Source organism: Myotis yumanensis, unplaced genomic scaffold (genome assembly GCF_028538775.1).
Source record: "Myotis yumanensis isolate MYYU_CA2020_CCGP unplaced genomic scaffold, mMyoYum1.0.hap1 SCAF_2, whole genome shotgun sequence".
NCBI classification, from domain to species: Eukaryota; Metazoa; Chordata; class Mammalia; order Chiroptera; family Vespertilionidae; genus Myotis; species Myotis yumanensis.
The window spans coordinates 193,538,361-193,557,518 of record NW_027223753.1 but is presented as its reverse complement, the minus strand read 5'-3'; the positions used below and the strand labels follow the sequence as shown (position 1 = coordinate 193,557,518).

Here is a 19,158-nt window from a genome sequence, read left to right as displayed (position 1 = left end):
AAAATAAGCCAGACACAAAAGTATATACTGTGTGATTAATTCTATTTTGATAAAGTTTATAAGCAAGTAAAACTCTTCTCTGGTTCCTTCAGGGAGGCAGGATATGACAGTAAAAGGAATATGAGGAGCGCTTCTAGGGTGCCATGTCCTATTTCTCGACATGAGTGATTACATAAATGTGTTCACTTTGTGATAATTTATTAGGTTGCACACTTGTTTTCTGAATGATTGTACACACACACACACACACACACACACTCACACATACACACACAGGAAGGGTTTTCAGTATCTTGGGAAAGGAAAACTATTTAGGGCTTTAGCTTTGCTGGCCATGGTTCTGAACAGGGTGGGCCCTGGGTGGCAGTGGAGCAAGGTGAATAGTCTGACTGCATTGGGAATGTGACCTAAAGGGCAGCAGTGGGGGGGGGGGGGGGGGGGGGGGGGGGGGAGCAGGAATTAGGGTGTGGACAATTTTAGGGCTTATTCCCTTCTTCCTTCTGGTAACTGTCAATGAATTCTCTGCATAATGCACTTCAAAGGGAAGGAAAAGGGCTGGGACTAGGCTGGCAGAGAAGAGGGCAGCCGCAGGAACATTGCCAGCAGTGAGAGGACAAGGAGGAGAGGAGGAGAGAAGGAATCGAAAGAAATCCTAAGTGCCCAGGGTGGGCAAGGAGAGCATGGGGTGGGGGATTCCCACCACTCAGCCCAGTAGGAGGAATCCCCTCTCTAGGCCTCTCCCTGAGCCAATGTTTGCTATACAACTGGATTAAAGGTTTTACGCTCTGCCTGAGAGTGTGTGTGTGTCTGTGTGTGAGTGTGTGTGTGTGTGTGTGTGTGTGTGTGTAAGGAATCCACATCCCCAGCATCCAACATATTGTTTGGCATATAGTTTGCACTGAAAAAAGGTGTCATTGGACAAATAAGTGACAGAATATGGGAGGCAGCTAGATACAAGGTAGAGACTCTATTTCTCAATACTTAAGAAATCTGTAATAACAACTTACATGCCTAAGGGCTCAGAGTGGTATATTGTGCAGCCGCCAAAAATAGCAAGCAACAGTAGCAAGCATCTGGAGGGGGCTTTTCACTTTACTAAGGACTGCACCTCACCCTTGCCTAACACAGAACTATACGGACTTTGTTGCCACAGTGAAATGCGAAAATGACACTTTAGCAACAACCTCCCGGAGGAGGCCAAACGATGAGATGGTGGACTAACAAGTTTTGATGGGAAGGGGTGAGAAGGGTCCACATCTTAAGAGCAATACTAAGGAGAGCTGGCAATTCTGAGCGGCCTGCAGCACTTGGTTAGCTGTTTGTGTTTTTTAAAAAAACTGCTAATTTCACATACTGTATTTCAATTCGCTTCCTCTATTGTTTTCTTGGGAAAAATTTAGAGATGTTCTCTTTAACAATAATTCACAAGTCTTGCTATTGAGTGAAACCTCTCAGAAGTGTTTGACGTTCAAAGTGGATTCGGTTCATATTCCAGTGTGGTTTTATTCATTCTCCTAGCAACAAGGGGGGGGGGGGGGTGGTAAGATAGCCTTGGCCAGTGTGACTCTGTTGGTTGGGCATTGTCCCATGCACCAGGAGGTTGCCAGCTAGATTCCGGTCAAGAGCACATGTCCAGATTGCTGGCTCCATCCAGGTGTGGGAGGGAGCGGTGTAGGGGGCAGCCAATCATTGTTGCCCTCACATTGATTGTTTTTTCTCTCTCTCTCCCTTCCTCTCTAAAAATCATAACTATTCTTTAAAAAAAGGGGGGGACCTTTTTTGTCTAGGCTGTCTTTCTGACTGCAACAGTGTTATAAAGAAAGGAAGACACACAAACACACACACACACACACACATATCCCCCTCCACCCTGAAAGAAGCTGGGCCAAATGTTTAACGATCAATGAAAAAAATGAAGTGTGGAGCCTTTAAACCTTGGCATTCTCTTCTGCCTCTAGTCGTGGTTCCTATAGAAACTTTGTTTTGCAGTGTATGACTGTCCCAAAGGTAACTTCTCTGCAGGCTCTGAATCTGAGCGTTTCTGCACTGCTTTGGGTGGACTTCCTGCAGTGGGAGTATTGCTGAAAGGAGACATTTCACAAAACGCCCATCACGTGTCTTTTGATGCGACACGACTTCCAGGGGTAAAAGCCTGCTTTTGCAGAGGAAGTGGGTACCTCTGGAGGACTGGACAGCCCACCACACTTAGAGCTTTCCCACATCAGCTCCTAGTAAGCATTCTCATGCAAAAAGCTGCTCTGCAAGGTCTGTGGGATCCTGGTGACAGAGACACTTTTACAGCAATTGCAGAAATCCTTTCAAGCAGGAAGGTCTGTGGGCAAGACTGTGTGTTAGTGCCACATGGGGGTGAGGGGCTGGCGGGAAGGGTGGGGACTCCACGCATGGGCAAAGAGGGGCGTTGAGGGAACTAATCCTGCCTTCCCCTCAAACTATTGAAAATCGGTGGCCAAAGCGCCGACAGTGTTCAGAAAAAATATATATATAAAGTGCACCCGCCTGCGGCCCCAAGTCCTCCATCTGGTACACAGGGCGCAGGGACGCGGGAGACCTGAAGCCCGAGAGCTGGGGGCAGATGAGGACACAGAAGCTGCGCCCCGGGGCTGGGAGTGGCCCAGGAGGCGGGAAGGGCGCGGGGCCAGCACCGATCGCAAGGGAGGCTCCGCAGCGCCACCCACCCTCCTCTGCCCGCCCCCACCGCCCCCTGCCCCCATCGCCACCCGGCGGCGAACAAATCGCGCTCACCTGCGGCCCCGCCACCCCGCGGCTGGGTAGCAGGAGGGAAAGCCGCGCCCCGGGGCAGCAGCGCCGCCTGTCGGCCCCGCCTCCGGGCCGGGCCCGCCGGGCCTCCCGACTGCGCGCCGCCGCCTCCCGCGCGGCACCTGCGCGCGACCCCGGGGCCGCCTGCCCTCCCAGGTGCGAGCGCCGGGGCCAGGGCCGCGGACTGGGGCTCGCAGTCGGGCTGGGGGCGCCCCGCCTCCGCACGCTCCGCACCCCACGCGGGCAGGTGCCGCCGTCGAAGGGCTCTTTGTTCGTGCGGCCAAACCGGAGATGCCGGACGGCGGTGGCACCCTCGCCCCGCCCGGTGCAGGGCGGGGGCAGAGCCCGGGTGGGGGTGCTGCAGAAGGGCAAAGCCCCTCGGTGCGCGGCCAGAGCGGGCCCAGCCGCCCCCGCCCCCACCCCGCGCTCAGCCCTTTCCCCTTCCGACCGCCCCCCCCCCGCCCCCCCGCCGCTCCCGCCCGGCGGCCGCGCTCACCTGCTCTCCGCGGCTTCCCCGCCGCAGCTCATGGTCGCCCCGCGGCTGGGAGGGCGCCCCACGCGCGCCCGCGGCTCGGCGCTCGGCTGCTCCGCGGCGGCTGCAGGAAGGACTCGCAAGCCGAGCGCTGCCTTGCGCACGCGGAGGCCGGCGCTGCCGCGGGTGGGAGGGAGGAGGCCGGGGGAGGGGACTGGGCGGGAGGGGCGCCGGGCTTGCATCTGCAGCCGCGGCCCCAGCCAGAGGCGGCCCGGCTCCCGTAACGGAAACGCGAGCTCGCGGGTGCACCCCGGTGTGTGTGCACACCAGCGTGCACACCCGCACAGCGTGGCCGCGCGGAAACTCGGCTTGGGTGATGGTTAGACCGAGGCTTCTGGAAAGGAGAAGGGCCTGTGCCATTCCGGAGGGAACAGAGCGCGGATCACCGTCATTGGATTTGGTTACTCCTGTATCGGGATTTTTACTGGGGACCACGAAACACCATCCCCCAAGGGGTTCCCAGATTCGCCTTAGGATCTGTAAACGCCCTGAAATTCTGTGCCAGATTTTGTATCTAAATAAGTGTGTAGAGCAGTGGCTCCCAACTTTTTTGGAGCCATGCCTCACCTAAGCATCTCTAAAATCCTGATCCCACATAGAATTCTTATTATTCAGAAAGTGAACTATTCACGTGGAGGAAGCCTAAAAGGCCACTAACTTGGTATAAACAGGCTTCCAAAGAACATGGCATCTATGAAAGAGAAAAATAAAAGAACGAAAGGACAGTTGAAGTACTGAGGAAGAAATCACTAAGAAATTGTTTTCAAAATAATATAAAATGATACGAAAAATAGCAAATAAAGTTTCAAAACGTGTAATAGAGAACTGAAATGCATAAATATGTCACAATATATATTTCTATACTGTATGTGAGGCCCCCTAGAACCATAAGAAATGCAAAAAATTCACTGTTAATAACTCATTCTTGAATTGCCCCCTTTAAAAATCAAATTGCCCCCATATGGGGCATGTGCCCCACGGTGGGAACCACTAGTCTAGAGTGAGGTACCATAGCCTTCATTGGATTAAAGAGCTGTGTGACCCCCACCCCCACCCCAAACTAAGGATGGATGGATTAAACCAGTGGTTCCCAAACTTTGCTGCAAATTGAATCACTTGGGTAGGTTTTTTTTTGTTTTGTATTTTTATTGAGATGCCTGGAATGTTATCCCAGATCCATCTAATAGGTAGAGTGGGATGCAAGCTTCAGTATTTTTTCAAAATCCCAGATGATTTCTGTTATGCCCAGATTTCAAGATCTCCAATAGACCATCAGGGAGCCAGCCGAGTCCCATGCAAAAACAGAGTCTTTATTCAAACTAGTTTGGGCCCCCGTCAGCCACATTTGCCGATGCAGGGGCAAGCAGCCAAGAGAGCTCGAGAACCTCGTGGGAAGAGGGGTTTAATTGGGGGGTTGGAGTAAGGGGAGAGATGACTGTGGGCCCTGCCAGAGTAAGGTGTCTCCAGAGTAAGATGGAGAGCGTAGCCCTCGCCCTTTCATTCCCCCCTTGTCTCGAGACTTACAGGCCCAATCATGGGTCGGTTTGCATTTCTCTGCTAGAGGCCTGTACTGGGTGTGTAGAACCATCATCTGCACAATCCCTACCCGCTCCTTGACAAACTGAACTAGCCTGCTGATGATGCAGGGGCCGAAAGTCAACAGCATTAGGAGGATGCGAGGTCCGCTGTCTTCTTGAGGGTGATCTGCAGCGGGTGTCACCTTCCACTCAGCTCCCTGCTGTCCTGGGCACAGAAGGAGCTGGGCTTGTGACCTGGCAGAGACGAATTATAACAAATGGTCCGGTGGAAGGGAAAGAAACCATTTTAGTTTTAACAATCTCTATTGAAATAGGATTTTTCTTCTTAAAATTCCTCTATGGCTATCAAAAAGCCAAATCAAGACTAATGTATCTTCTGATGTTTGCATAAACACAACAAGAATGATAACTGACTATCTTTGCTGGAATTTCATGATTGAATCTTAATGTGCCCCGTAGGGCCAGGAAGCCAAGCCATCCAGTTGCCATCAGGCCTGCCTGCAGTATCTGCTGAGTTAGGTGAATCCCTCACCTGTCAACTCCACCTGAGCCCACGATCTAGGCTTTAAGGCCCATCTCAGTAGCCCTCCTACTCGTTGTGGCCAAGAGTGTGTGGGGGTTCCGCAGGGACGCAGAGGCATCCTTATTGCTCCCCTTCTACTCTGACCAACCGCCAGTGATGGTAGGGCATGGGCCTGACGCTCCAGTGCCAGCCATCTTCAGGGCTTCCAAGCAGGATACCAGGCTTTCTTTGTGGCATTCTTACTGGCTTTAAGTCTTTTTTTTTTTTTTTTTTTTTTTTTTTTAAATATATTTTTATTGATTTTTTACAGAGAGGAAGGGAGAGAGATAGAGAGTTAGAAACATCGATGAGAGAGAAACATCGACCAGCTGCCTCCTGCACATCTCCTACTGGGGATGTGCCCGCAACCCAGGTACATGCCCTTGACCGGAATCGAACCTGGGACCTTTCAATCCGCAGGCCGACGCTCTATCCACTGAGCCAAACCGGTTTTGGCAAGCTTTAAGTCTTTAGAGCTCAGACAGGGCTCTTTAAAACATGATACTCCAGTCAAAGTTTTCCGTTAATAAAACCACTATTAGGAACCAGTCTTATTGAATCTATGCAAAGAAATGTATTGCCATGACTTATTTAGCATTGCCAATATTTCAGAGGAATTATATAAGGAGAAAAACATACTGATCTGCTCTAAGATTTTCTGATTTTCCTTGCCAATTCCTTTTCATGGATTCTTCAGAGTTATAACATTCACCCTCTGTTTAGGGAGGCAGAATGTACTCTTTTTGGCTTACTGGCCTGTACTTTTAAATTAGCCTTTAAACCTTCTTTCTATGCATAACCATGCCTCAGACCGTCTATTCCAAACAGGCCTTTCCCAGTTTTCTACAGTTGAGGTTTGTACTACCCCTGACATGGGCATGGTCATGCAGGCCTGCAAGAAAGTATACAGGCTGCCAACTGTCAACTATCTCTCAACAGAGACCAAAACCTGATGGGTATTCTTCTTTGCCTACTGGTCACCTGCCCTCGTGGCAGCTAGACACCCTTTACTTTTGGGGTTCACCCCATATAGTCCCCTTCCAGGACAGCTAACACATAGCTATAACAATGTCCCTCAGTGTGGGAGACTGGACACTTGCCAGTTATTCCCAAAGACTACTAAAGACGGTAGACCATCACCGGTCCACAGCAACTGCTGACAGCTACATTCAAACCTGCAAGAGAATCAAAGGTTAATACAACATATTAATACAATGAATCATAATATTGGCAGCAGGAGCCAAATCTCATGCTACCAAACATGACACATGGTAGGGCTATACAAATACCTTTGAGGGAGGGCAACTAAAGTTCACTGTTGACCCTTCCTACACAAAACAAAACTGTCCTGGACTCTCTGGAGCCATGTCCATGAGAAGAAGGCATCAGCCAAGTCCATCACGTAGGGCATTGCTCTAATGCCATACAGGGTAATTCATGCTCTTGGCTGCAACCAGCACCTAGGAATGGAGCAGGGGAGTCATCTTGCTCAGTTCTCTGCAAGCCACAGTCAGGGCTTGTGTGCGGTGGTCATTCTTCTCCTCTCTAGCCGCAAACACAGTCTGAACAATCTCCATAAAATGCATTCTGGCACAGGAGAAAGTTGTTTGCTGCACAGAGGCAGCTAACCTCTACACAACTGGGCTCGGACATCTGCCCAGCAAACGGCAGTCTACAAGTTCAATATGCAGCCTCCGGTTCTCCCAACCCAAAGATGCCTCGGCCACTCTCGGAGCCAGACTCCCCCTCCCTTGGAGAATCCCAAAGTCCCGATGGCTCCCACCAGGTCCAGGGAGAGTGCCCTTTGTGAACCCTGTTTACTAGTTACAGGGCCCTGCTTTCTTGCCTTTCTACCAGTTCTCTTTGTGACAGAGCAGCAATCAGGCCTCTTCCAAGGGAGTGGACTGGAAGGGGATATCAGCCCCTCCTGTGAGCCAGCTGCTTCGCCTAGGGTCTCCCGGGGGCCCGGCCAGAGCGTCCCCCAGCAAATCCCGGAAGCTGCTGCCCTCTCGTAGTGGCATGGACTCAAGCAGGTGGTTCAGGAGTTGGGCAGTGATGGTGGCGTTGATGGCCTGGCACGTGGATACGAACATGTGCACCTTATGTATGCACTGGATGTAGCTGGCAGCGAAGCGTTCACCTGCAGCTGCTCACGCCCGCGAGCCCCCAGCTGCACCTCCGGCAACAGCCTCCACCCCCTTTGTCCTGGAGGCTACCTGAAATCAGTTACAGATGAATCAGGATGAGGGAGGAAGGGAAAGACCAGGTTATGTAAATCTCTCCATCCCGCGGAGCTGTAAGCCCTTTGTGTCCCAAACTTGCCAGTTCTACACAGAAAATGACAAGTAAACTTCCAAAGTACCAGGCAAGAAGCAACAGATTTCTCTTCATTGTTCTGCAGTATCCTAGCATCCCCACAATGATAAGAAAACAGCAAACGGCAATCATGACTGGATGAACCACAGGAAAGTAAGTCAAGATGACAGCCTCCTCTACCCTTGTTTCTGCAGCTAAAGTCAGAAGATTATCCAGGTAGTCCCTCATCCAGGCAGAAACTGCCAACACACTGATGACATTTTTTTTAAATTAAATCTTTATTGTTCAGTTTATTACATTTGTTCCTCTTTTTTCCCCCCATAACTCCCCTCCTCCCAGTTCCCACCCCACCCTCTGCCCTCACTCCCCACCCACTGTCCTCATCCATAGGTGCACGATTTTTGTCCATTCTCTTCTCGAATTTCCCACACCCCTTTCCCCCCAAGAATAGTCAGTCCATTCCCTTTCTATGTCCCTGATTCTATTATAATCACCAGTTCATTCTGTACATCAGATTATTTATTCACTTGATTCTTAGATTCACTTGTTGATAGATGCATATTTGTTGTTCATAATTTATATCTTTACCTTTTTCTTCTTCTTCCTCTTCTTAAAGGATACCTTTCAGCATTTCGTATAATACTGGTTTGGTGGTGATGAACTCCTTTAGCTTTTCCTTATCTGTGAAGCTCTTTATCTGACCTTCAATTCTGAATGATAGCTTTGCTGGATAAAGTAATCTTGGTTGTAGGTTCTTGGTATTCATCACTTTGAATATTTCTTGCCATTCCCTTCTGGCCTGCAAAATTTCTGTTGAGAAATCAGCTGACAGTCATATGGGTATTCCCTTGTAGGTAATTGAGTCTCTTTCTCTTGCTGCTTTTAAGATTCTCTCTTTGTCTTTTGCTCTTGGCATTTTAATTATGATGTGTCTTGGTGTGGTCCTCTTTGGATTCCTTTTGTTTGGGGTTCTCTGCGCTTCCTGGACCTGTAAGTCTATTTCTTTCACCAGGTGGGGGAAGTTTTCTGTCATTATTTCTTCAAATAGGTTTTCAGTATCTTGCTCTCTCTCTCATCTTCTGGCACCCCTATAATTCTGATGTTGGTATGCTTGAAGTTGTCCCAGAGGCTCCTTACACTATCTTCGTATTTTTGGATTCTTTTTTCATTTTGCTTTTCCGGTTGGGTGTTTTTTGCTTCTTCGCATTTCAAATCTTTGACTTGATTCTTGCGCCCCTCTGGTCTGCTGTTGGGTGTCTGTATAATATTCTTTATTTCAGTCAGTTTATGCTTTATTTCTAGTTGGTTCTTTATCACAACATCGAGGGTCTCACTAGATTTCTTGTATATCTCATTAAGTTTATTGGCAGTTTCTAGAAAATTATTGAAAGACCTTAAAAGTGTGGTTTTGAGCTCTATATCCTCCAATTTTGACATTTTTGTCCTGTTTCCTTGTCTCTGCATTTTTTTATGCTTTCTTGGTGCACCCCCTAGTGGTCTTTGTGTGCAGTCTTGTTGTAGTTAAGCCTTGATTGTTGTAGGTAATACTGGGGGGGATTTGACCTCCAGGCCAACTGGCTGTGAGAATCAGCTGTGTCTGCAGTGGGAGAACTTCAGTCCTCTAGGGAGGTGCTAATCTAGCCTTTGCCTGAGGCTATCTGGCAAATGCCTCTGTGTAGGGCTTGGGTGGGGCCAGTCCCAGGGGATCTACAGGGCGGGCGGAGCTAGCAGTTATGGCTGCTCTCAGTCCCGTCCCCAAGGGCTCTGCCTCTCAGAGTCCCAGCAACCGCTGCAAACCTCGGAGAGAAAGCTGCCTTCGAGTTCCGACCAAAGCCAGACAGTCCCACTTCTCCCGTTTGAGTCTGGGTCTCTAGAGACTGGCCCGGATTTGGAGCTCAGAGTCTGAGACTCCCTCCCGATTGAAACAGACAACAGCGCCCTCAGCCGCCAGCCCGCTCCGCATGCACTCCGCACCTTTGTATTTTACTTCAGCACTGAGCCTCCTCTGAGTCTCGGTATGCTTTTCTCTTTCCTCCTAGTTGTAGAACTTCCACTCAGCCAGCCTTCCTGTGGTTCTGGATGATGTCCATTCCGTCTTTTAGTTGTATTTTTGAAGTGGTTGTTCGAGGCAGCAAACTCTGGCGTTAACCTATGCCGCCATCTTGGTCCACACTGATGGACATTAACCAAAAGAGCAGGTTGAGGGTGTACAGCAGACAGCGCAGGGACCTGACAGGCACCTGACGGAGTCTTCTATGGCCATGCTGACCCCCGGGAGGGAGAAGCCCCATTCTCTCACTACATCCTATCCCCAAGGGCAAGACAGCAGTGACCGTCAGCGCCCGGCCGCGCTCCACACTCCCGCCGCTCTACTGTCAGGGACGCACCGAGGGGGCTCATCGGGGCAGGGGCGCTCCCCCCGCGGAGCCAAAGGGCTGCATTGGCTAGAGCTGGAGACGCTTCCCTCTCCTGTTTTTCTTAACAAATAATCTTGGAACCTAGCCAGCCTTTATTTTAGCCTTTAGAAAATAAAGTAGCTTTCTAGTCCCACACAATCAAAGACAGACAAGGGAGGGGGTGACCTGTTTTAGCCTCACAAAGGAGAGGAGAGGGAAGGCCCCCTCCCTCCACACTCACATACTTTCACCAGACATTCATTCAGAGTTTAAACAATCCATCTAATTCCTAACAATTTCCCAATTCCTAAGGGAGCTTTATAGCCTCCCCTAATCTCTTTGACTACTATCAGTCCCTTTTAAAGACTTTGACATAACATATAACCTTTAATTGTCATAAAATTAATCCTCTTTTTTTAAACAGACCAATAAGCAAAGGCATTTAGCTACCACAACACACAATTTTCCCCAATTCAATCTGTACCTTAAACTTTTAGCTGGCAAGCCAAATATTCAGCATTTCTCAATCAGTAACATTTTTAAGAATAAACTTCAAAAATGCAAGACATTTTAGTATTTGTTCAATTTAGCAAACTCCCAAAGCCTTGGGCTGCCATTGACTGGAAACAGGTAACCATTAAAATGCAAAGTAGTTACATTCTTTCTCCCAAGGATGAGAAACTGGGAAGCAAACCTGTCTTTAGAAGTTGCCACTGGCGGGAAATTTTTGCCTACCTGCTTGTTCTCTTGGGGGAAGGGAGGCTAGCCCTTCCTCCATTAGAAATTGCCTTGGGGAGCCAGCCTTAATTAAAGGGCGTAGCCATCTTTTACCTGGGCTACTTAGATTTTTCTTGAGATTCAAATCCAAATTATTGAGCAATTTTTATAATTTGATTTAGTAAACTTTACTTTTTACTTTCAAGCGGCTCTGAAAAACCACATTTGAGCCTTGCAAAACAGGTTCTGGCCTACCTGGTCTTTTCAGATGTAAATTGACCACATTCTTTAAGATTTTGCTACAGGCGGGAGGCAACTATTCCCTTCCTTCATTAAGAAAAGCTTTTTTGCTGGAGCGGTTTGGCTCAGTGGATAGAGCGTCAGCCTGCGGACTGAGGGATCCCAGGTTTGATTTGGTCAAGGGCATGTACCTGGGTTGTGGGCACATCCCCAGTGGGAGATATGCAGGAGGCAGCTGATTGATGTTTCTCTCTCATCGATGTTTCTGGCTCTCTATCTCTCTCCTTTCCTCTCTGTAAAAGATCAATAAAATATATTTTAAAAAAAAGAAAAAGAAAAGCTTTCTTAATTAACAAAGGACCAGTTTTTTTACCTTGGAACAACCTTTAAAAACTGTTCTTTATTATGGAAATGCAAATCTTTCTGCTAGAATCTAGCTAGCATCTTTTTTTCCTTTGGGTAAATAATCAGTCTTGGGCTCCATCCTGCACATTTGCAAAGAGACTCCAGCTCAAAACTCTATCCAAAATCGGACTATGCGCACATTAGTTTTAAGGCAGCTTTTCTCCTTACATGTGCACAGAAATCCCAGACACATTTTTAAATTTTGTAAAACTTTTCAATTACAAGAAGGACTTTAAATTATCTGCTACTACCACCAAGATCTGCACTTGCAGCGGCTCCAGCCGGGCCCGCGCTCTAGGCTTCAAGGCTCACCGCAGCGGCCCTGGAGAACCACACCTGAGGCTGGCAAGCAGGTTTGGCCCAGCCCTTGACTTTAAAACGACCATAATGCTTAAAGGAGCAGTTTGAGCCTGTCCCATAATGTCCGTCCAGTAAGTCCACAGAAAAAACATACAAACACAGACAACTAAAAGGGCCCGAAAATACAGCCTTCCAACTCCATGGAAGCAACTAGACTATAGCCTTACGCCAAACTGGCGGGAGCGACCCGCCTCGTCTCAAATCTGTGAGGGGTATACGCATCCCTCCTGGGGAGTGGAACATCTTCCAACTCTCCCCGCCCATGGTCCTTCAGCAGTGCGTCCACCTAGACCTCTTTGGGCACTACAGAATTTCAGAAGTGAGCTCACACAGGACAGAACATATAACACAGAGAACAGAATACACAACACACAGACACCTATCGTGGCCAGTCAGACTCTCCGGATCGGGGGTCCCTCGAGGGTCTTGGGGATCCCGGACGAGCCCCCAAATGTTATGCCCAGTTTTCAAGATCCCCAATAGACCATCAGGGAGCCAGCTGAGTCCCATGCAAAAGCAGAGAGTCTTTATTCAAACTAGTTTGGGCCCCCGTCAGCCACATTCGCCGACGCAGCGGCAAGCAGCCAAGAGAGCGCGCGAACCCCGTAGGAAGAGGGGTTTAATAGGGGGGTTGGAGTATGGGGAGGAGAGATGACTGTGGGCCCTGCCGATTGGCCGGGCGTAAGTCAGTGTCTCTGGAGTAAGATGGAGGGTGTAGCCCTCGCCCTTTCAATTTCAATGTGCAAAAAAGTGCCAGAAACTCTGCTTAGACTGTTGGTGGCCCGCACAGTACAGTTTTTTGCCTGCCATTTCAGCATGATTGTTTGCCTGCCTGTGGAAGTCCACCCTGCTATCAGTGGAGAGCCAGGGTTCATGTTCACATTGGTTTGTGGGGAGCCAGGCTAGCATGTCCCTTACTCAAGGGAGCTTTGGCTTCCAGATGAGCCTGAATTCCAACCCCAGCTCTGCCCTTTCCTAGCCATAGGAATTTGAGCAAGTAATTTAACTCTTCTCAACTTCAGCTTCCTTGCAAACAAAGTAAAAATAAAAATAGTGGGATGTCCTAGGAATTGGTATTGTTTTTTAAATTGAGATATAATTGACATATAACATAGTTCCTGGTGTACAATATAATGACTTAATATATCTATATATTGTGAAATGATCACCACAATGAGTCTAGTTAACATCCATCACCACACAATTACATTTTTTTTCTTTTCTTGTGATGAGAACTTTTAAGATCCACTCTGTTAGCAACTTCAAACATACAATACAGTGTTATTAACTCTAAGGAATTGGTGTATTTTTCCTTTATTACATATGTTTTTATTGATTTTAGAGAGAGGGGAATGGAGAGGGAGAGAGAAAGAAATATTGACGAGAGAGAAACATCAACCGGCTGCCTCCTGCACACTCCCTACTGGGGACTGAGCACACAACCTGGGCATGTGCCCTGACTGGGAATGGAAATGGCAACCTCTGGGTGCCTGGGTCAATGCTCAACCACCGAGCCACGCTGGCTGGGCAGGAATTGGTATATTTTTTATAAGCTCCCCAGGTGGCCCAAACCAGCAGCTGTTGCAGACCCTGGTTTAGGATCTACTTGCTCTGTCTCCCTTTCCCTCCCTCCAATTCCCTTCTCAACCAACCTTGTGACATGGTTCCCCACCCACTCCCCACTCTCCAGTGAGCTTGCAGCTGCTAGACTCAGGTGCCCTTTTCTATATGCCACTGACTCACTTGACCATTTCCTCCTTCCTGAAATTCTCCTTTGGCTTCCAGGAGGCCCGTGTGTTATGACAAGCAACTGAAACCTTCAAAGAATTGAGGCTCTTGATCCAACAGCCTGCAAGAACTAAATCTTAAAACAACCATATAAGTGGGCTTGGAATTGGGTCCTTCGGTCCCAGTTGGATCTTTTGATGACTGCAGCCTTGGTTGCAATCTCATAAAAAGACCTTGAGCAACAAACACTCAACTAAGCCACTTTCAGATTCCTGACACACAAACAATTAAATAATAAATATTTGTTGTTTTAAGCTGCTAAATCTGGGGGTAATTTGTTATGCATTAATAAATAACTAATACAAACAGGAAACAAGATTCCATAGTTAGTGCAATGGAGTCACATCATTTGTACTTTTATGTAAATTCAACCATAGTTGTGCAAAAAAGAAAGAGAGGACACTATATAGTGTTGCTAATTCTGCCTTTTCTTCCAGTGAAATGAGATGATGAGATGAAAGAGGTGGATCTGGTTCCATTCCCCGTTCTCCATCCGAGTCCTGATCACCTCCCATAGAAGAGTAAGTCTTTTTTTTTTAAATAGAGAAAATGAGCTTTTATTTGTCTATAATTTACAGTGTATGATTAGAAGATAAAAGCAAAGAATTATCTGAAAGAAAAAATCCTGAATGAATGACAATCAAATCTACGAACTACAGATGGCGGCAAGAATTCGCATTTTGCACCACTCTCTCTCATCCCCAAGGCAAGGTATGAGATAAAAAGTTTGAGGAATAAAGGTACTTAAGTTATGACAGTTTTCAGGGTACCTTCAAAATAAATCTTCCCCTAGAAAATTGAAAATTTCTTAAATTTTAAAAAAGTAAACTATAACATAAATTCGGAGGAAAAAAAACACAAATCATTAGCCTGCATCTCAATGAACTACTACATGGTGACCACCACCTGAGCCAAGAAATAGAACACTAACTCCTTCTCTCCTTGAAGAGTAAGTCTTGATGCTGGCTGTGCTGCCCATATTTTTAAATACCGAACACAATACAAAGTGGGAAGAATGAGGCTAATTCACTGACTTTGGTTCTACATCTAATGTAGTCAAAATGACCCTTGAAGTCCCTTAACTCATGAGGACCTGAACCCAGGACTCCCCCAAACCCAGAATAGTACTTAGAGCAATGTAAGAGGGGGCCCAGCCCTGGACCCCTTGCTTCAGAGAGCTCCACCATGGCCCTTTGCCAACCACACCTCCCACAGGGTGAGGAGTCAGTGAGGCCCACGGTATGTGCCTTCCAGAGCCTGTGTCCCCCAACTTTTAGACCAAAGTCTGGAATGAGAGACCCCAAATTTTCTGTCCAAATGGCCCTGAGCCCATTTCCATAGGCCTCTCCCCAGGTCCACCTTTCCGAGGGTGGAACATACCCCTGGAGTGCACACACCAGGCCAAGGAGAGACCAAGGCAGCTGTGTAAAGGGATGCAGCTTGTACACGGGAGCTGAGTGATCCTGATGTGTACACAAAGCCCCTCGCCAATCCAAGGCAAGAGCTACTAGCAGATGCAGGAAGTTGCTGGGGCTCAGGTCACAGCCGGTGCCCTCGCTCAGGGGAAGCCAAGGGAGGGAGTAGCATTTCCAGTTTAAGTAATGAGTTTAAGTAATGAGAGGAAGGATGTGCCTCCAAAGGGGAAGGAAGCCAGGGAGAGTCTTCAAAAGAGGCGCGGGGCTCAGCTGCTGGGTGGCCAAAAAGAATGACAGGCCTCTCTCACCTCTTCCTTCACCTCTTCTCTGAAGATTTCATTCCCGTGCTCCCATTCCGGATCGGTTGTTCTCTCCTCTGTACTGCCCGGAGCCTGCTTGACCACTTGACGGGGTCACTCTCCATGCTGTTGTCACTTTGTTTTTTTAGTTCCTTTTTATTTTTATTTTTTTATTTTATTTTTCTCATCACTATTTATCCCCTCTATGCCCTCTTCCACCTTCACCCCCCACTCCTGCAGTCACCACACTGTTGTCCTCTCTCTCCTTTTCTTGTTAATCCTCACCCATGGATATTTTTCCATTGGTTTTAGATAGAGAGGGAGGGAGGGGCGAGGGAGGAAAGGAGAGAGAGAGAGAGAGAGAGAGAGAGAGAGAGAGAGAGAGAAACATCGATGTGAGAGAGACACATCTATCAGTTGCCTCCGCACGCACTCCCGCATCTCGACCAGGGCCGAGGATCAAGCCTGCAACCTAGGTACCTGCCCTTGACCAGAAATCGAACCCATGACCCTTCGGTGCATGGGCTTGTGCTCTAACCAATAAGCAACACCAGCCAGGGCTCTCTCTTTTTTTTTACTGTTATTTTTAAGTGATGGTTTCTATTTACACAGAGCTTTACTGTTTTCAAAGCATTCCCGTGAATACTTATGTTTTCATTTGAGCCACAGGACAACTCTGTGTGATAGAGAAAGGAGTGTTTTCTCCATTTTACAGTTTGGGAAAGAGAGGCAGCACAGAATGACTTGCTGGGGAGTGCTGAGACCACAAAGTTCAAGCTCCTCATGCTGTAACTTTGTCACCACAGTCTAATGAGTTCATGTATGTGAAAGTAAACAGAAAACCATGATGTGTTATTACAATAAAAGGTCCTTATGCTTGTTTATCCAGAATCTGCAAGCCCCTTTCTCTCCTTGTGGCATGATAAAACTATTCCCAGGAAAAGTTAATAACATCATCAGTGGTGAGGTGCATATTAACGAACTATACAGGAATGACACAGAAATCCAGATAGAAGGAGCTGATCAAACTAAAATTATTTCCTCGTTTAGTCTCCTGCAGAAAGTAACTGAGAAAATCGTAACTTTTCTTTTGAACTATTTTGAAGAACTAAAATGACAACCATTTAAATTATTTGTTATTTATCCTCATACTTTATAAGTCCTTCTACAACGTCCTATTCCAGCTCCAGGGGGTTAAAGGGCAGCTAAAGGGCAAAGACAATGCTAGCACGCAGAATTCAGGTCGTCTGTTCTCCAAAATCAATGTTTATTTTGGGTTTCTCAAATAATGAGTCTCTTCTATTTTTTTTCTCTAGAAAGACACAATAGTTTTCTTTTATCTCTCCTTTAACAGTAGGTCACACCCCATGGTTCTTTTATCATCTGTTATGAATTCCACTAACTCTAGTTCTTTTTTTGTTGTTATTGATGTTACATCAAGTGAAAGACTTTTCAACAGGGTTTTATTTTTTTATTATTATTTATTTATTTATTTTTATTAAATCTTTATTGTTCAGATTATTACATTTGTTCCTCTTTTTTTCCCCCCATAACTCCCCTCCTTCCAGCTCCCACCCCACCCTCCGCCCTCACTCCCCACCCACTGTCCTCATCCATAGGTGCACGATTTTTGTCCAGTCTCTTCCCGCATCTCCCACACCCCTTTTCCCCCCAAGAATAGTCAGTCCATTCCCTTTCTATGTCCCTGATTCTATTATAATCACCAGTTCATTCTGTACATCAGGTTATTTATTCACTTGATTCTTAGATTCACTTGTTGATAGATGCATATTTGTTGTTCATAATTTGTATCTTTACCTTTTTCTTCTTCTTCCTCTTCTTAAAGGATACCTTTCAGCATTTCGTATAATACTGGTTTGGTGGTGATGAACTCCTTTAGCTTTTCCTTATCAGTGAAGCACTTTATCTGGCCTTCAATTCTGAATGATAGCTTTGCTGGATAAAGTAGTCTTGGTTGTAGGTTCTTGGTATTCATCACTTTGAATATTTCTTGCCACTCCCTTCTGGCCTGCAAAGTTTCTGTTGAGAAATCAGCTGACAGTCGTATGGATATTCCCTTGTAGGTAATTGAGTCTCTTTCTCTTGCTGCTTTTAAGATTCTCTTTGTCTTTTGCTCTTGGCATTTTAATGATGATGTGTCTTGGTGTGGTCCTCTTTGGATTCCTTTTGTTTGGGGTTCTCTGCGCTTCCTGGACCTGTAAGTCTATTTCTTTCACCAGGTGGGGGAAGTTTTCTGTCATTATTTCTTCAAATAGGTTTTCAATATCTTGCTCTCTCTCATCTTCTGGCACCCCTATTATTCTGATGTTGGTACGTTTGAAGCTGTCCCAGAGGCTCCTTACACTATCTTCACACTTTCGGATTCTTTTTTCATTTTGCTTTTCTGGTTGGGTGTTTCTCGCTTCTCCGCATTTCAAATCTTTGACTTGATTCTTGCGCTCCTCTGGTCTGCTGTTGGGAGTCTGTATAATATTCTTTATTTCAGTCAGTGTATGCTTACTTTCTAGTTGGTCCTTTATCACACCATCGAGGGTCTCATTAGATTTCCTGTACATCTCATCAAGTTTATCGACAGACTCTAGAAGCCTCTTGAGAGACCTCAAAAGTGTGGTTCTGAACTCAATATCCTCCCTTGATAGTTTTGTCCTGTTTCTTTGTCTCCGCATTTTTTAAGCTTTCTTGGTACACCCCCTAGTGGTCTTTGTGCGCAGTCTTGTTGTAGTTAAGCCTTGATTGTTGTAGTTAATACTAGAGGGATTTGACCTCCAGGCCGACTGGCTGTGATAATCAGCTGTGTCTGCAGTGGGAGAACTTGTGTCCTCTAGGGAGGTGCTAATCTAGCCTTTGCCTGAGGCTATCCGGCAAATGCCTCTGTGCAGGGCTTGGGTGGGGCGGGTCCCACGGGATCAACAGGGCAGAGGAGGGAGCAGTTATGGCTGCTCTCAGTCCGTCCCCAGGGGCTCTGCCTCTCTTTCCCAGCAACCGCTGCAAACCTCGGAGGGACCGAAGCCAGACAGTCCTGCTTCTCCCGTTTGAGTCTGGGTCCCTAGAGACTCGCCCGGATCTGGAGCTCAGAGTCTGAGGCTCCCTCCGGATTGAAACAGACAACTGCGCCCTCAGCCACCAGCCCTCGCCGCACGCACTCTGCACCTTAGTATTTTACTTCAGCACTGCGCCTCCTCTGATTCTCGGTTCCTCCTAGTTGTAGAACTTCCACTCAGCCAGCCTTCCTGTGGTTCTGGATGATGTCCGTTGTCTTTTAGTTGTATTTTTGAAGTGGTTGTTCGAGGCAGCAAACTCCAGCGTTAACCTATGCCGCCATCTTGGTTTCTCCTCCAGGGTTTTAAATTGGGTGAGATTTCAAGGTCAAATGTCTTTGGCAAAGGCTGCCCAGGGAAATAAGTTCTCAGCTAAAGCAGCAGAGAAAGGACTGTTACATTTTTTAACTTTATAAAATCCCTGTTCTGCAAATATCTGATGATAAATGTCACCATCCCATCTAAATAGAAATGCCTTTATTTATATTCACTTATTTTCCTTTCTAGTGGGTAAAGGGGTCCTTTTCTATTTTGTATGGGTCATAACAGCCATGGTGCCCACTATGGACTATTCTAAGTATTTAAAATGTATTATTTCAAATCCTCTTTGGTCCTATCAGCATATCAATAATACTATCAACATTATACAGTTGACTAATTACAATCATACTGATACCATTATAATAACCTGGTTATTATTTGACAGAAAAGGAATAAGGGAAGACTAGATAATGTAGGCATGCCATTTACACA

At 47.0% G+C, this 19,158-nt stretch overlaps 1 protein-coding gene across 3 annotated transcripts in view; it reads right to left on the bottom strand.

The window, feature by feature from the left end:
• LOC139004140 (NACHT, LRR and PYD domains-containing protein 1a allele 5-like) overlaps window positions 1-3,382 on the bottom strand; it is a 44,189-nt gene extending 40,807 nt beyond the window's left edge. For all 3 annotated transcript variants that reach the window (XM_070406900.1, XM_070406899.1, XM_070406901.1), the window contains exon 1: window positions 3,275-3,382. In XM_070406900.1, coding sequence (XP_070263001.1) covers window positions 3,275-3,306 — 32 coding nt within the window. In that variant the 5' untranslated portion in view covers window positions 3,307-3,382. The remainder of the gene's footprint in view (window positions 1-3,274) is intronic.
• Window positions 3,383-19,158: the final 15,776 nt, after the last annotated feature.